General features: G+C 41.6%; 1 protein-coding gene across 1 annotated transcript; it reads right to left on the reverse strand.

The window, feature by feature from the left end:
* Positions 1-2,179: 2,179 nt before the first annotated feature.
* Positions 2,180-13,586, reverse strand: SYF2 (SYF2 pre-mRNA splicing factor). The gene is made up of 7 exons (XM_088790557.1): positions 13,447-13,586; positions 13,110-13,220; positions 12,467-12,592; positions 11,897-12,014; positions 10,829-10,919; positions 9,992-10,090; positions 2,180-2,944 (listed from the first exon to the last, which is right to left on the reverse strand). The coding sequence occupies exons 1-7, from the start codon at positions 13,474-13,476 to the stop codon at positions 2,779-2,781; spliced, it is 741 nt and encodes a 246-aa protein (XP_088646683.1). The 5' UTR covers positions 13,477-13,586; the 3' UTR covers positions 2,180-2,778.

Raw genomic sequence — 13,586 nt, forward strand, 5'->3', positions numbered from 1 at the left:
CTGATTAGATGCTGGACACTGTGAATTTGATGTTGTTGGGTACTGGATATTTCTGGGACTTGTTTTTATGTAATTATTCTTGATCTTGTTCTAGGATATAAATTACTTAGTTTGACTCTTTCAGTTCTTACCTTTTAAGATTTTTAGGCAAGACCCAAACAGTGTTTAGTCTAGACATAATTCTTCTCCAGGACTGAGGCTGGTGCAGAAACACTAGTCCTGGCCATGCATGAGTGCCCGGCACTGTCCCCTCTAATCCTTTCAGATGGTTCTTTCCTCACATGCGTCCTGATCCGGACTCTTGCCTCACACCTGGAGACCCTCTGCTGACTTCCCGAGTTGTATGTGCAGCTCCCTCCTTCCTCCCTGGCTCTGTGTACTGTGAGCTCTTGCCACTGCGGTCTCCCCAGACTTGCAGCTCTATCCCCTCGAGTAAGGGAATCACTGAGCTCCGCCTGTTATCTCCCTTACGTGCCAAAGCCTGGAGTTCTCTAAAGGCAGTAAGCTGGGGCACTCACAGGGCTACACTTGCTTCCTCTCTCAGGGGTCACTGGCCTCTCTTGGCTGGTTTCCAGTATCTTGAAAACTTGTTTCATATGTGCTATTTTTTAATTTTTTGGTTGTTTCAAGCAGCAACCAAAATCTGTTCCCTGTAACTCTATCTTGATTGGAAGTAGAAGCCTCTTGTTTACTCTTTCAATTAGATTTTATATTTTCCCTCACATAGATCCTGTGTCTTCTCATTAAATTTGTGTCTAAATGTCAATTTTTATTACTGTAACGCGACTATTTCCTCCCATCTCATTTCTAGGAGCTTATTTCTAGAGTGTAGAAAACTATGGATTTTTGTACCTATAACATTTGTTGACAGATGTCCTGAAATTGAACCATGCATTGGTCATAAATTTACTGTCATTAAGACAGGAATGTGAGGTACGCACCTAGGGCTGATGCAGCTGCTTGGCAATGCCAGCAGGGATGTCTCTTCAGCACATTGCCTTTTGTCCTCATGCTTACTTCACGGCACAAAACGGCTGCTATAACTCCAGGCCTCACGTATGTGATCTAAGCAGGAAGAAGGAAGGGGAATGCAAGGAGTAGCAACTACCCTATCAGGAAAGCAAAAGATTTCACAGATTAAATTAGATGGTATCATATCAGCCAGGACTATAGTATTTGACCACCTGAAAGTCTGGGGAAGCAAGTGTTTAGTCAGAAATTTTACCAAATTCACAAAAAATCAGGGTTCTCATTGATAATGAAGAAAGCGAGAATTGATATTGCCCAGGCAACTAACAGGATATAAATTACTTACAGTTTGACTCTTTCAGGTCTTAACTTTTAAGATTTTTAGGCAAGACCCAAATAGTCTCCAAGCAGCTACTCTTGCATTCTTAGAACAAACACTGCTGGCTCATAGTATTCTTTTAAAAATATTGCTAGATTCTTTTTGACAATTTTTTGAAGTTAATTTTTTAAGACTGTTACAACATTCAGGATCGAAGACTTGAACTAAGGTAGTAGAAATGGGAATAGAAAACATATTCAATATATTTTCAGAGGTAGCATCAAGGCCGTCACCAGACCTGATTAACTGCACACAGAAATGCTCAAAGAAGTGAAAACAAAGTGCCACCTAAACTTAAAAAGGGAATTAATTAATCGTTAGTGGTATGAAATGTTAAATTGCCTTTAAACACTAACACTAAAATATTTGTGAAATTTCCCGAGTTTCGGATTTCTCTGTTTGGAATGTTCTAATTAGGTATTTAGCAATTTAGTCAACACGCAGGGAAAATTATACCCATCTCTCTGGACTTTTAATAAATGAAATGCTTGCTGAGATAATAGGATTGTGTTTTTTTAAGTATCTTTTAGATACATACTGAAATATTTATAGATGAAATTATACATCTAGTATTTGCTTCAAATAACATGGGAGTCATGGAGGAACAAGTGGGTAGAAATAAAGATGAAGCAATATTGGCCATGAGATGATTATTGAAGATGGATATTGGGTATATGGGACTCATTGTATTATTCTGTCTTCTTCTATGTTTGGAATTTCCCATAATAAAAAAAATTTAATGTTGTGGAATGGAAGCATGTATGTGTATCTGTACACATACACGTACATATATATACATATACGAATATTTTTTAAATGATAAGCAGAGGGTTTAGTAGGGATTTTATTCCACAAGATATCTGCTGTTTAAAAAGGGAACAAACAGTACATGGTCAATATTCATGAGGACAGTTCTGTAACTTCCTGAACGTGGTCATACGCAGCCCTCCGTAGGGCCTGCACCAGCCCTCCACTAGCCGCTGCTGCCTCCTCATCACTGTCCTTAGCTTCCAAGTCTACAACCCCAAATGACTCCCGAGCCCAGCTCTAGATTTTGTCAAATTCATAACGTTATTCAAAGCAACAATGACTGCATTTATGATTGCTGCCAGCAATCGTAAGTCCAAAATGCTTAAAGATTAAACAATCGCATTTAAAATACATAGAAAAATAATATAATTAGAATTCATACAAAGTAGATTATTACAAAACAAGTACACTACAAGAAATACATCTTATATTGAAGCACAAACATTTGGAAATATACATGGAAGTAAGTATACGTTTAAGAAAAAACATTTATTTTTAAATGCTGAGTGGGAAGGCATAGACGGAATTCTGGTTTACTGGTGTAACTTTGAAGAGAACTTTAATATGCTAGCAGAAATTTTCACTCCATTCTCAAGCTTCTAAACAGTTCCTGAAAGAGATTAGACAGCTGTTCCTCTTTCCAAATTCTGCTTAATTTCAGCTGTGTATTTCCCATAGAACCGTTCTGCTTTCTTGTTGAATTTGGCGTTCCTTTCATTAATGTAGTCGATATCTGCATCATCATTGTAAGGTCGTCTCCGACTGTATTTGTCTCGTTTTTCAATTCTGGGAGAAGAAAACAATTCATAAAATTCAAAATTTACCTTCTTTTTTTATCTTAATAAAACACAGCCAAATAGTTAACAGAATCACTGCACTTAGAACAGCACACTTGGTGGGAGGGTCATCAGGATCAACTCAAAACTGCTCATTAACAGTACAACCTGGGTTAAGAACCAGGAAATTCAGTAAATATACAAACTCATCTTCAGAATGCTTCTAAAAAAGCAATGATAACATTATTAGAAACTGGACATATTAAGTATTACTTAAAAGAAAATGATAGCAATAATTATATTAATAACCACAGCTGATAAGGAGTGCACAGGATTAATAGAAATTATTCTTAATACTTCACATGTATTAACTCCTAAAATATAAATTCATTCTGCTCTGCCTAATATTCACCCCTATCAGTATTAACAAACACAAATAGGAAAGGGGTCCAAGATGGTGGAATGGGTAAGTGCTATGCCTACTGCATCCCAGGATCACACCAAAATTACAAACAAATCACAGAACAATCAACCTCAAGAGTCATCTCAAGACTAGCTGGACAGAACCCCTGTAACTAAGGATATAAAGCAAAGGCCACATCAAGACTGGCAGGAGTTGGGGGAGACACGAAGTGGGCTGACCCCAAGCCCATGGATGGTGGCTGAATACCAGGAGGGACACCTTGGTGACAGAGGTCACCCCTGAGGAGATAGGGGTCCCAGCCCCCTGTCGGGCTCCCCAGTCCAGGGAACTGTGCCAGAAGAGGAGTTCCCACGGCATCTAGCAGTGAAAATCAGCAAGGACTCTGTCTGCCCGTCCCAGTGGGGCAGAGGGCGGCTGGAAACCCAGAAGCCCTCTCGTAGAGCCCGCACACGGACTCACCTGGTCTCTGGTGGAGGGGCGGCAGCCCAGGAGGCCCAGGGACATGTGGGGAAGGGCTGAGTTGTATGGCTTTGGGACAAGAGCTGGAGGGACAGGAGCCTGACACACGTGTCGCCTACAGGAGGGCGCCATCTTTTCAGGGTTAGGCCAAAGGGCCAAGGCTGGGACCACACTGGTCTGGTGGAATCCATGCGTGTGTACCGCCTTGGTGACGCCCTGGGTCCCCACTCCCCACACAGTTCGTGCTACATTGCCCGTGACACTCTTGACCGCTGGGCTGCTGGCCCCACCCCACAGGCTGTGGAAGCCTTTTTGCAATAGTGGACAACTAATAGCAGCCCAGGAAACATTAGCTGGTGGGCAGGAACCCAAGACCTGTGCCGCAGTGTCTCTTGGGTAGCTCTTGGGAACCTGCGGGCCTGAGATGGGTGGTGGCTTGCTGTGGTTTTCTCAGGGCGTTTTTGCAGGGTCGTCGCAGGCCCAGCACCGTACAGGAGCCAAGACTGTACTGACTTTGTAGAAACCACCAACTACCCCCTTTAGCTCCCTGGAACTCTGCCCCACCCACCTAGAGGTACATTACCAGGGGCACTCTGGGCACCTGGGTGGCGGGTCCTGCCCCACAAGCCACAGAGGACTTTTGCAGCAGCAGACAGCCCACAATGGCCCAGGGAGACTCTGGTAGTGGACAGTGACCCAAAACCTGAGCCGCAGCCACACTTTGGTAGCTCTCGGGGTTTTACAAGCCTGAGGCAACTGGCGGCTGGCTGCAGCCTTCTAAGGGCATTTTGCAAAGTGGTCACAGGCCAGGCACTGCCCCAAGGAAAGTGGTGGCTGGCTGCGGTGTTCTCAGGGCGCTGTGTGAAGTAGTCACAGGCCAGGCACTGGCGTAAGAACTGAATGTGCATTAACTTTGTAAAAAACCACAAGCCACATCTCGTGACTCCCGGGCACTGTGCCCCCCCCCCCCCCCGCCCCAGCTAGTGCTGCATCACTCTCAGCACCAGGTCAACCAGCCCAGCCCACGCACCTAAGGAGGTTCTTTCACCCCTGAACCTTACAGGCAGCTGGCACGTGGCAATAGGCCTAGGGGGCCCTGGACTTTTTTCTAAGCTGCTTCAGGCCCACTACTGGTGGCAGCCGGCCTCGGTTCACAGCGAGGCCACCCTCACATGCCTCCAGATGCAGCACAGGCAGCAGACAATCACATAGTTTTGTGGCTCCTACCAGGTAGCTGTAGGCAGGTAACAGGCAAGGCTGAAACTGGCCTGCATCGGAGCCCCTCCCAAGAGACACCAGAAACGACACACCCAGAAGCCACACTAGAGCACTACCTGGTTCGCCTCACAAGTGGCACATCCAAAGGGGGGTCTTAACAGGCACAAGAGCCTGCAGGGGCAAATCCTTCTCTGAGGGGTCAGCCCCCACACAGCACCTCATACACTGCGGGTGTAGCCAACCCTCAGAGTCAGTCAGCCTGGGAGTCAATCCCACCCACTGACAAGCCAAAAGCAATCAAGGCACAACTACAACAGGAAAACACACACAAAACACTCAAGGGACACTGCTGGAACACATGCACAGGCGATCAGGGAGACTGTGCCATTGGACCACACAGGACACATACTACATAAGACCATTCAGCAAAGACTGAGGGACACAGGAGATCTACCTAATACATAAAAGCAAACACATAGAGGCAGCCAGAATAAGGAAACAAAGAAACCACAAGAAATAGAACTAAATGAAATGGAGGCAACCAACTTAGCAGAGACAAGATTTAAAACACTGATTGTAAGAGTGATCAACTAAGAATTTCAACAAAAAGATAGCAAGCATAGAGGACACAGAAAATCATAAAAAAGAATCAATCAGAAATAAAGAACACAATAACTAAAATGAAGACTACACTAGAAGGAATCAACAGCAGATTAGATGAAGCAGAGAATCAAATCAGTGATTTAGAAGGTAGCAGTAAACATCCAATCGAAACAAAAAGGAATTTAAAAAAATGAAGACAGTTTAAGGGACCTGAGAGACAACATCAAGTGTAACAACGTTCACATCACAGGGGTACCACAAGAAGAAAGGGAGCAAGGGATCAAGAACCTATTTGAAGAAATAATGGCTGAAAACTTCCCTAACATGGAGAACGAAATAGACATACAAACCCAGGAAGCACAGAGACCCAAACAGTATGAACCCAAACAGGTCCACACCAAGACACATCAAAATTAAAATGGCAAAGGTTAAAGACAAAGAAAGAATCCTAAATGCAGCAAGAGAAAGACAACTAGTTACTTACAAGGGAGCTCTCATAAGTCTATCAGCTGATTTCTCAACAGAAACTTTGCAGGCCAGAAGGGAATGGCAAGAAATATTCAAAGTGATGAAAAACAAGGGCCTAAAACCATGCCTACTCTACCCATCAAGGCTATAAGTTAAAATTGAAGGAGAGATAAAGAGCTTCCCAGACAAGAAAAAGCTAAAGGAATTCATTACCATCAACCAGTATGACAAGAAATGTTAAAAGTACTTCTTTAAGCAGAAAAAATGAGAAAACAAACAAACAAAAATCAAAAATACAAATAATAAAGGCAAGAACTATGTACCTATCAATAAACACTTTAAACATAAATGGATTAAATGCTCCAATCAAAAGACAAGAGTAGCTGAGTGGACAAGAAAACAAGATCCATGCATATGTTGTCTACAAGAGACCCACCTCAGATCAAAAGACACTCACAGACTAAAAGTAAAGGGATGGAATACAAGGTATTTCACACAAATGGAAATGAGAAAAAAGCTGGGGTAGTAATACTTATATTGGACAAAATAGTCTTTAAAATGAAGACTATGATAAGAGACAAAGAAGGACATTACATAATGATAAAGGTATCAATCCAACAAGAGGACGTCACCCTAGTAAACATTTATGCACCTAACATAGGAGCACTTAAGCATATAAAGCAAATATATTGACTGACATAAAGGTAGAGATTAACAGTAACACAATCATAATAAGGGACTTTAACACCCCACTGACATCAATGGACAGATCTTCCAGACAGAAAAATCAACAGGGAAACAGCGGAAACATCTGGTCTAGATGAATTTCATTGATATTTTTAGAGCATTTCACTCCAAAGCAGAAGAATACACATTCTTTTCAAGTGCACATGAAACATTTTCCAAGACAGACCACATGTTAGCTCACAGAACAAGTCTCAATAAATTTAAGAAGACTGAAATTATGTCAAGCTTCTTCTGTGACAATTGATTAAACCAGAAATCAATTATAAGAAAACAACTGAAAAACACACATACACGTAGAAACTAAATAACATACAACTAAATAACAAATAGGTCAACAATGAGATCAAGGAAATCAAAAGATACCCTGGAGACAAATGAAAATGAAAACACAACGACCCAAAATCTATGGGACACGGCAAAAGCAGTCTTAAGAGGGAAATTCATAACAATGCAGGCCTACCTAAAGAAACAAGAAAAACCTCAAATCAACAGTCTATCTTTACACCTAAGGGAACTTGAAAAAGAACGCAAACAAAGCCCAAAGTGAGTACAAGGAAGGAAATAATAAAGATTAGAGTGAAAATAAGCAAAATAGAGTCTAAAAAACCAATACAAAAGATCAATGAAACCAAGAGCTAGTTTTTTAAAAAGATTAACAAAACTGACAAATCTTTAACCAGACTTACCAAGAAAAAGAGAGAACCCAAATAAACAAAATCAGGAATGAAAGAGAAGTGACAACCGACACCACAGAAATACAAAAAATTTTAACAAAATACTACGAGCAACTATATGCCAACAAATTGGACAATCTGGAAGAAATGGATAAATTCCTAGAAGTATACAATCTTCCAAGGCTGAATCAAGAAGAAACAGAAAATATGAACAGACCGATTACTACCAATGAAATTGAATCAGTAATCAACAAGCTCCCAACAAACAAAAGTCCTGGACCTGACGGCTTCACCAAAACATTAAAAAACGAATTAACTCCTATTCTCCTCAAATTATTCCAAACAATCCAAGAGAAGGGAAGGCTCCCAAGCTCATTTTACAAGGCCACCATTACTCTGATTCCAAAACCAGACAAAGACATTACAAAAAAAAGAAAACTGTAGACTGATATCCCTAATGAAAATAGATGCAAAAATTCTCAACAAAATATCAGCAAATACATTAAAAAGATCACACACCACAATCAAGTGAAATTCACTCCTGGTATGCAAGTTTGGTTCAATATCCGCAAAGCAATTAATGTAACACACCACATAAACAAAATAAAAAATAAAAATCATGTGGTCATATCGATATATGCAGAAAAAGCATTTAACAAAATCCAGCACCCATATGTGATTAAAAAACTCTCAGTAAAGTTGGATAGAGGGAACATATCTCAACATAATAAGGCCATATATGACAAACCCACAGCTAATATCAGACTTAATGGGGAAAAGCTAAAAGCATTCCCCTTTAGATCAGGAACAAGAAAAGGTTGTCCACTTTCACCACTTTTATTCAACACAGTAGTGGGAAGTTCTAGTCACAGCAATCAGACAATGGGGAAAAAAAAGGCATCCAAATGGGAAAGGAAGAAGTATTAGGTTGGTGCGAAAGTAACTGCGATTTAAAAGGTTAAAAATAACTGCAAAAACCGCCATTACTTTCTCACCAACCTAATAAAATTGTCATTATTTGTAGATGACATGACACTATATATAGAGAACCCCAAAGATTCCACCAAAAAACTATTAAAACTCATAAATGAATTTAGTAAAATTAATATTCAGAAATCAGTTGCATTTTTATATACCAATAACAAACTATCAGAAAGAGAAATTAAGAAAACAATTCCATTTACAATTGCATCAAAAAAAGTAAAATACTTAGGAATAAATTTAACCAAGGAAGTAAAAGACCTGTACTCAGAAAATTATAAGACAATGAAGAAAGGAATTAAAGAAGATATAAATAAGTGGAAACATATACCATGCTCATGGATAGAACAATATAGTTAAAATGCCCATACTATCCAAAGCAGTATGTAGATTCAGTGCAATCCCTATCAAAATACCAATGGCATTTTTCACAGAACTAGAACAAATCATCCTAAAATTTATATGGAACTATAAAAGACCCTGAATAGCCACGGCAATCCTAAGAAACAAGAACAAAGCTGGAGGTATCACGCTACCTAATATCAAATTATCCTACAAGGCCATAGTAATCAAAACAGCATGGTATTGGCATAAAAACAGACACATAGACCAATGGAACAGAATAGAGAGCCCAGGGGCCGGCCCGGTGGCTCAGGCAGTTAGTGCTCCATGCTCCTAACTCTGAAGGCTGCCGGTTCGATTCCCACATGGGCCAGTGGGTTCTCAACCATAAGGTTGCCGGTTCAACTCCACGAGTCCTGCAAGTGATGGTGGGCTCTGCCTCCCACAACTAAGATTGAACACAGCACCTTGAGCTGAGCTGCCACTGAGCTCCCAGATGGCTCAGTTGGTTGCAGCGCAGGCTCTCAACCAAAAGGTTGCCAGTTCGATTCCTCGACTCCCGCGAGGGATGGTGGGCTGAGCCCCCTGCAACTAGCAACGGCAACTGGATCTGGAGCTGAGCTGTGCCCTCCACAACTAAGCTTGAAAGAACAACAACTTGAAGCTGAACGGCACCCTCCACAACTAAGATTGAAAGGACAACAACTTGACTTGGAAAAAAGTCCTGGAAGTACACACTGTTCCCCAATAAAAGTCCTGTTCCCCTTCCCCAATAAAAATCTTTAAAAAAAAAAAAAAGAAAACCAAATATAACAGAGGTACATTTACTATTAATAGAACATTCTTACTTCTTCAAATCAAATAGCAGAGTGATTATTAAATAAAAGTTCTAAAAGAATAATTTTCTTCAGACTTTTCCCTGCTTTAATTATTTGTGTAACAATTCAATTTCATCAAGATTTTGCTTCTCTATTCCAAATCATATGGATTCAACTCATCCTTGCAGTCTGTTTCCAAAACGACTATAGATGCTAAGTCAGAAATTAGCAAATATAATACTTGTCTATTCAATTCATTCTAAGCTCATTACGTCCATTTTGCCTTTAAGCATTTAAAATTTCAAGCTGCTCTGAGTACTTACTGTTTTTCCAGATCTGTGACCATCCTATCAATTTCCTGTGTGGAAGGCACATGTGTTCCATGAAGGAGACTGTTGGATGTTGGGAAAAACTCTTCTCCACTGAAAAGACAGCAAAATGGACTTATAGTAACGCTATAAGTGCTCCACATTTTCAAATTTCAAACTAAACAACCATTCACAATGAGATAAAATATATACATATATTTGCTGTGGGATTGTACCTTACCTTCTTTTTTAAAGAAAGAAAATATAGCATTGGAAAGGACCTATGAAATCACCTAACGCCTTCATTCTACAAGTGAAAGAGCCAAGGGCCAGAGATCAAAGGACTTCCTCCTAGGTCTCTTTCCACTAAACCAGGGTCAGCAAACTCTACCACTTGTTTCTGCAGTTTTATTGGGACACAGCCACACCCATTTGTTTATGTATCCTCTAAGGCTGCTTTCACATCACAACAGCAGAGTTAAGTAGTTTTGACAGCCTAAAATATTTACTGTCTGGTCCTTCACAGAGAAAGTTCACCCATCCAGCCCTAAAGCATTCTGCCTCCTACAATATCTGAGTAACTGTGATGATCTGGTGTTAAACACTCAACACCCAGTCTTAGAATGCCCAGCTAGAAAGATAACCAGGTGGTTAGCTTAACTGCTGTGGAGTGAGCAATAAATAGTGTTGTCAAGACCAGACATCTTTCTTAAGACAACTGCTGATAACCCATGCCTAAGCATTAAAGTGTGTACTTACGTATATGTGTGCATACGTATATATACCCACACAATCATCTATGTCACCTCAGCATGGGAAAAAAAAAAAGTGGCATTAATCCTGTCAACTTACTGCTTTTCTCTCAGTCTCCCATACGTTTCCATGTCAGGTTTGATCTGTTTGGTCAACCGATGATACTGGCGTAACTGGGCAGCAGCATAATCTAAAAATAAAATGAGAATCAGAGGTAATATATTTCCTTTTTTGATCACTGCTATTCAGAAAAAAATCAAAATTATTATTAGTACTATATGCATAAGACATCAATCTAAGCATAGCCTCTATTCTGAAGATACTGATAATACAAGCTTTAATTAGTATTACCACAAAGAACAAAAAAATCCAGCTGAGTGAAGTACAGCCTTTACTTCTGCCCTTTGAGATATACTTATATTTTTATTGGGTTTATACCCCTTAGAGAATATTCCATCAAGAGCCATATCCTGGGGCTGGCCTGGTGGCTCAGGCGGTTAGAGCTCCATGCTCCTAACTCCGAAGGCTGCCGGTTCAATTCCCACATGGGCCAGTGGACTCTCAACCACACGGTTTGCCAGTTCAATTTCTCGAGCACCCCCTGCAACTAAGATTGAACACAGCACCTTGAGCTGAGCTGCCTCCCGGATGGCTCAGTTGGTTGGAGCATGGGCTCTCAACCACAAGGTTGCCAGTTCGATTCCTCGACTCTCGCTAGGGATGGTGGGCAGCACGCCCTGCAACTAAAATTGAACACGGCACCTTGAGCTGAGCTGCTGCTGAGCTTCTGGATGGCTCAGTTGGTTGGAGCAAGTCCTCTCAACCATAAGGTTGCTGGTTTCGACTCCCACAAGGGGTGGTGGGCTATGCCCACTGCAACTAGCAACAGCAACTGGACCTGGAGCTGAGCTGCGCCCTCCACAACTAAGACTGAAAGGACAACAACTTGAAGTTGAACGGCAGCCTCCACAACTAAGATTGAAAGAACAACTTGACTTGGAAAAAAAAAAGTCCCGGAAGTACACACTGTTCCGAAATAAAGTCCTATTCCCCTTCCCCAATAAAATATCTAAAAAAAAAAAAGAGGCATATCCTTTCATAAACCAGATACACTAAAGGCAATGCTTATCTAACAGGCCCAGTCAATAAAGTAAAAGCCAATTTTACCTGAAAATCCCAGATCAGGGTTTTTCCTCTTCTTTTTCCTCTCCCATCTTTCTGCATCTTCTGCACTGATCTCTAGCAACTTCACTTTCTCATAATCTTCCCCTCTTGCTGCACATTCCTAAAAAAAAAAAAGAAAAAAGCTGAAACCTGCAATTACAATAGAAGCAATTATTTGATCTTTTTTAAATGAAGAAAGGCTGAATAAAGATATCCAACAATACTTGTAAAATAATGATTACCAGAAGGAAATTCAGGAATCTTCTATGGTATATATGGAGCAAGCACAGTGATTTAAAAAATAGTATTATTCAATGGTTAGTAGGTGTCAGACCCTGTTTTAAATGTTTTACATGCATTGACTCATTTAACTCATAATTAACCCAAATAATTATTATTGTAGTCCCCATTTTACAGATGAGAAAACAGAGACTTACCCAAAGTATTACAGCTAGTAAAAAGCTGAGCCAGGATGTGAACTCTGGCAGTCTAGCTCCAGAGAAAGTGTTCTACTGTCTCAATACAACAGAAAGATTGAGTTACCCACTTATGAAGATAGCAGAAGTTCCTAACCTTTTTCTTTTCTTCTTCTTGTAGTTCCCATTCCAAACGAGCTTTTTTGGCTTCCCAATTTGCAGGTAACTTAAGTCTTTTATCTTCTTCCACAACTTCCTGGTGATTTAATTTACGAGCTTCATTCTAAAACCATAACACAAAAGGTTCATCAGCTGAAACATGAAAATCAATCGAAACAAATCTTGTTTTTGAGGGTCAGGTAAGGGGACCCCATTTTATCCTAAAAGCAACAGAGAGCCATCAAAGGATTTTAAGCAAGGGAACCACCTAATTAGGTCTGCATTTGTACACAGTCAAGAAAAATGTGTTGAGCTGCACTGGTTTGCTGCTCCAGAGGCCTGGGGGTTAACGTCAGCTCTGCCTCTGATTAGCTTTGTGGTCCCTTTGAGTAGGTTCCTTAAAGTTGGATAGGGCAATTTCACAAAGTGGGGAAGGACTACTACAGTGGCACTTAAGACTTTAGATGGCATGACAAAATATTAAATCACATGATGAGAAAGATATTCTACTTTCAGTTCTCCTAATCCTGATTAACTCAAGAGAAAAGCTTCCATTTGCCTGAGGCTTTTCCTCGTTGCTCCACAAACGCGCACCGGCCTGTACAGGTGAGAGATCTCAGGTGGCCTCCGGGAGTACTCACCCGTTTTAGGTGCAGCTCCCGGAATTTGCGCAGTCTCTGCTCGCGCTTCTGGGCAGCCAGCTCCTCCGCCGCGGCGAGGGGCTGCTCCTCCTCCGCGCTGTCCACCGGAACCTGCGGCAAGGATGATCGGATGTAGACATAGCCGGCTCGGCTTCTCCCGGAACTGCCCAGGCCGATTCCCGCCGACAGGCCGGGCCGGGCCCTCACCGCCGACCTGGACCCCAGAGTGTCTGCGCCTCCCTGGCCCGGCACCCAAGTATCTCCTCCACTTCCCGCCCCCGCCGTCCCTCAGAACCCTCTCCCAGAAAAAACTCTGCGTAGAGCCGGTGGCACTTACCTTCTCGGTGAGAGTCGCAGCCGCCATCATAAGTTCCTCTTCTCACTTCCGGCAACAACACATAGCACTTCCGTCGGCCTTCAGTCCGCCAGGCCGATAGATACGAATTACCTACCATAAGACCCGCCCCTTCCTGGCAG

The sequence above is a fragment of the Rhinolophus sinicus genome, chromosome 14 (genome assembly GCF_057876585.1).
Source record: "Rhinolophus sinicus isolate RSI-liver-muscle chromosome 14, RSI-T2T, whole genome shotgun sequence".
Taxonomy (NCBI): Eukaryota; Metazoa; Chordata; class Mammalia; order Chiroptera; family Rhinolophidae; genus Rhinolophus; species Rhinolophus sinicus.

What these genes read in the sequence shown, in the direction of transcription:
- SYF2 (XM_088790557.1), bottom strand. Translation starts at nt 13,476, where the DNA reads ATGATGGCGGCTGCGACTCTCACCGAGAAG. An exon ending in CTGCGACTCTCACCGAGAAG is followed by an intron (nt 13,221 to 13,446) that starts GTAAGTGCCACC and finishes TCCTTGCCGCAG; the next exon opens with GTTCCGGTGGACAGCGCGGA. An exon ending in GGGAGCTGCACCTAAAACGG is followed by an intron (nt 12,593 to 13,109) that starts GTGAGTACTCCC and finishes TTATGGTTTTAG; the next exon opens with AATGAAGCTCGTAAATTAAA.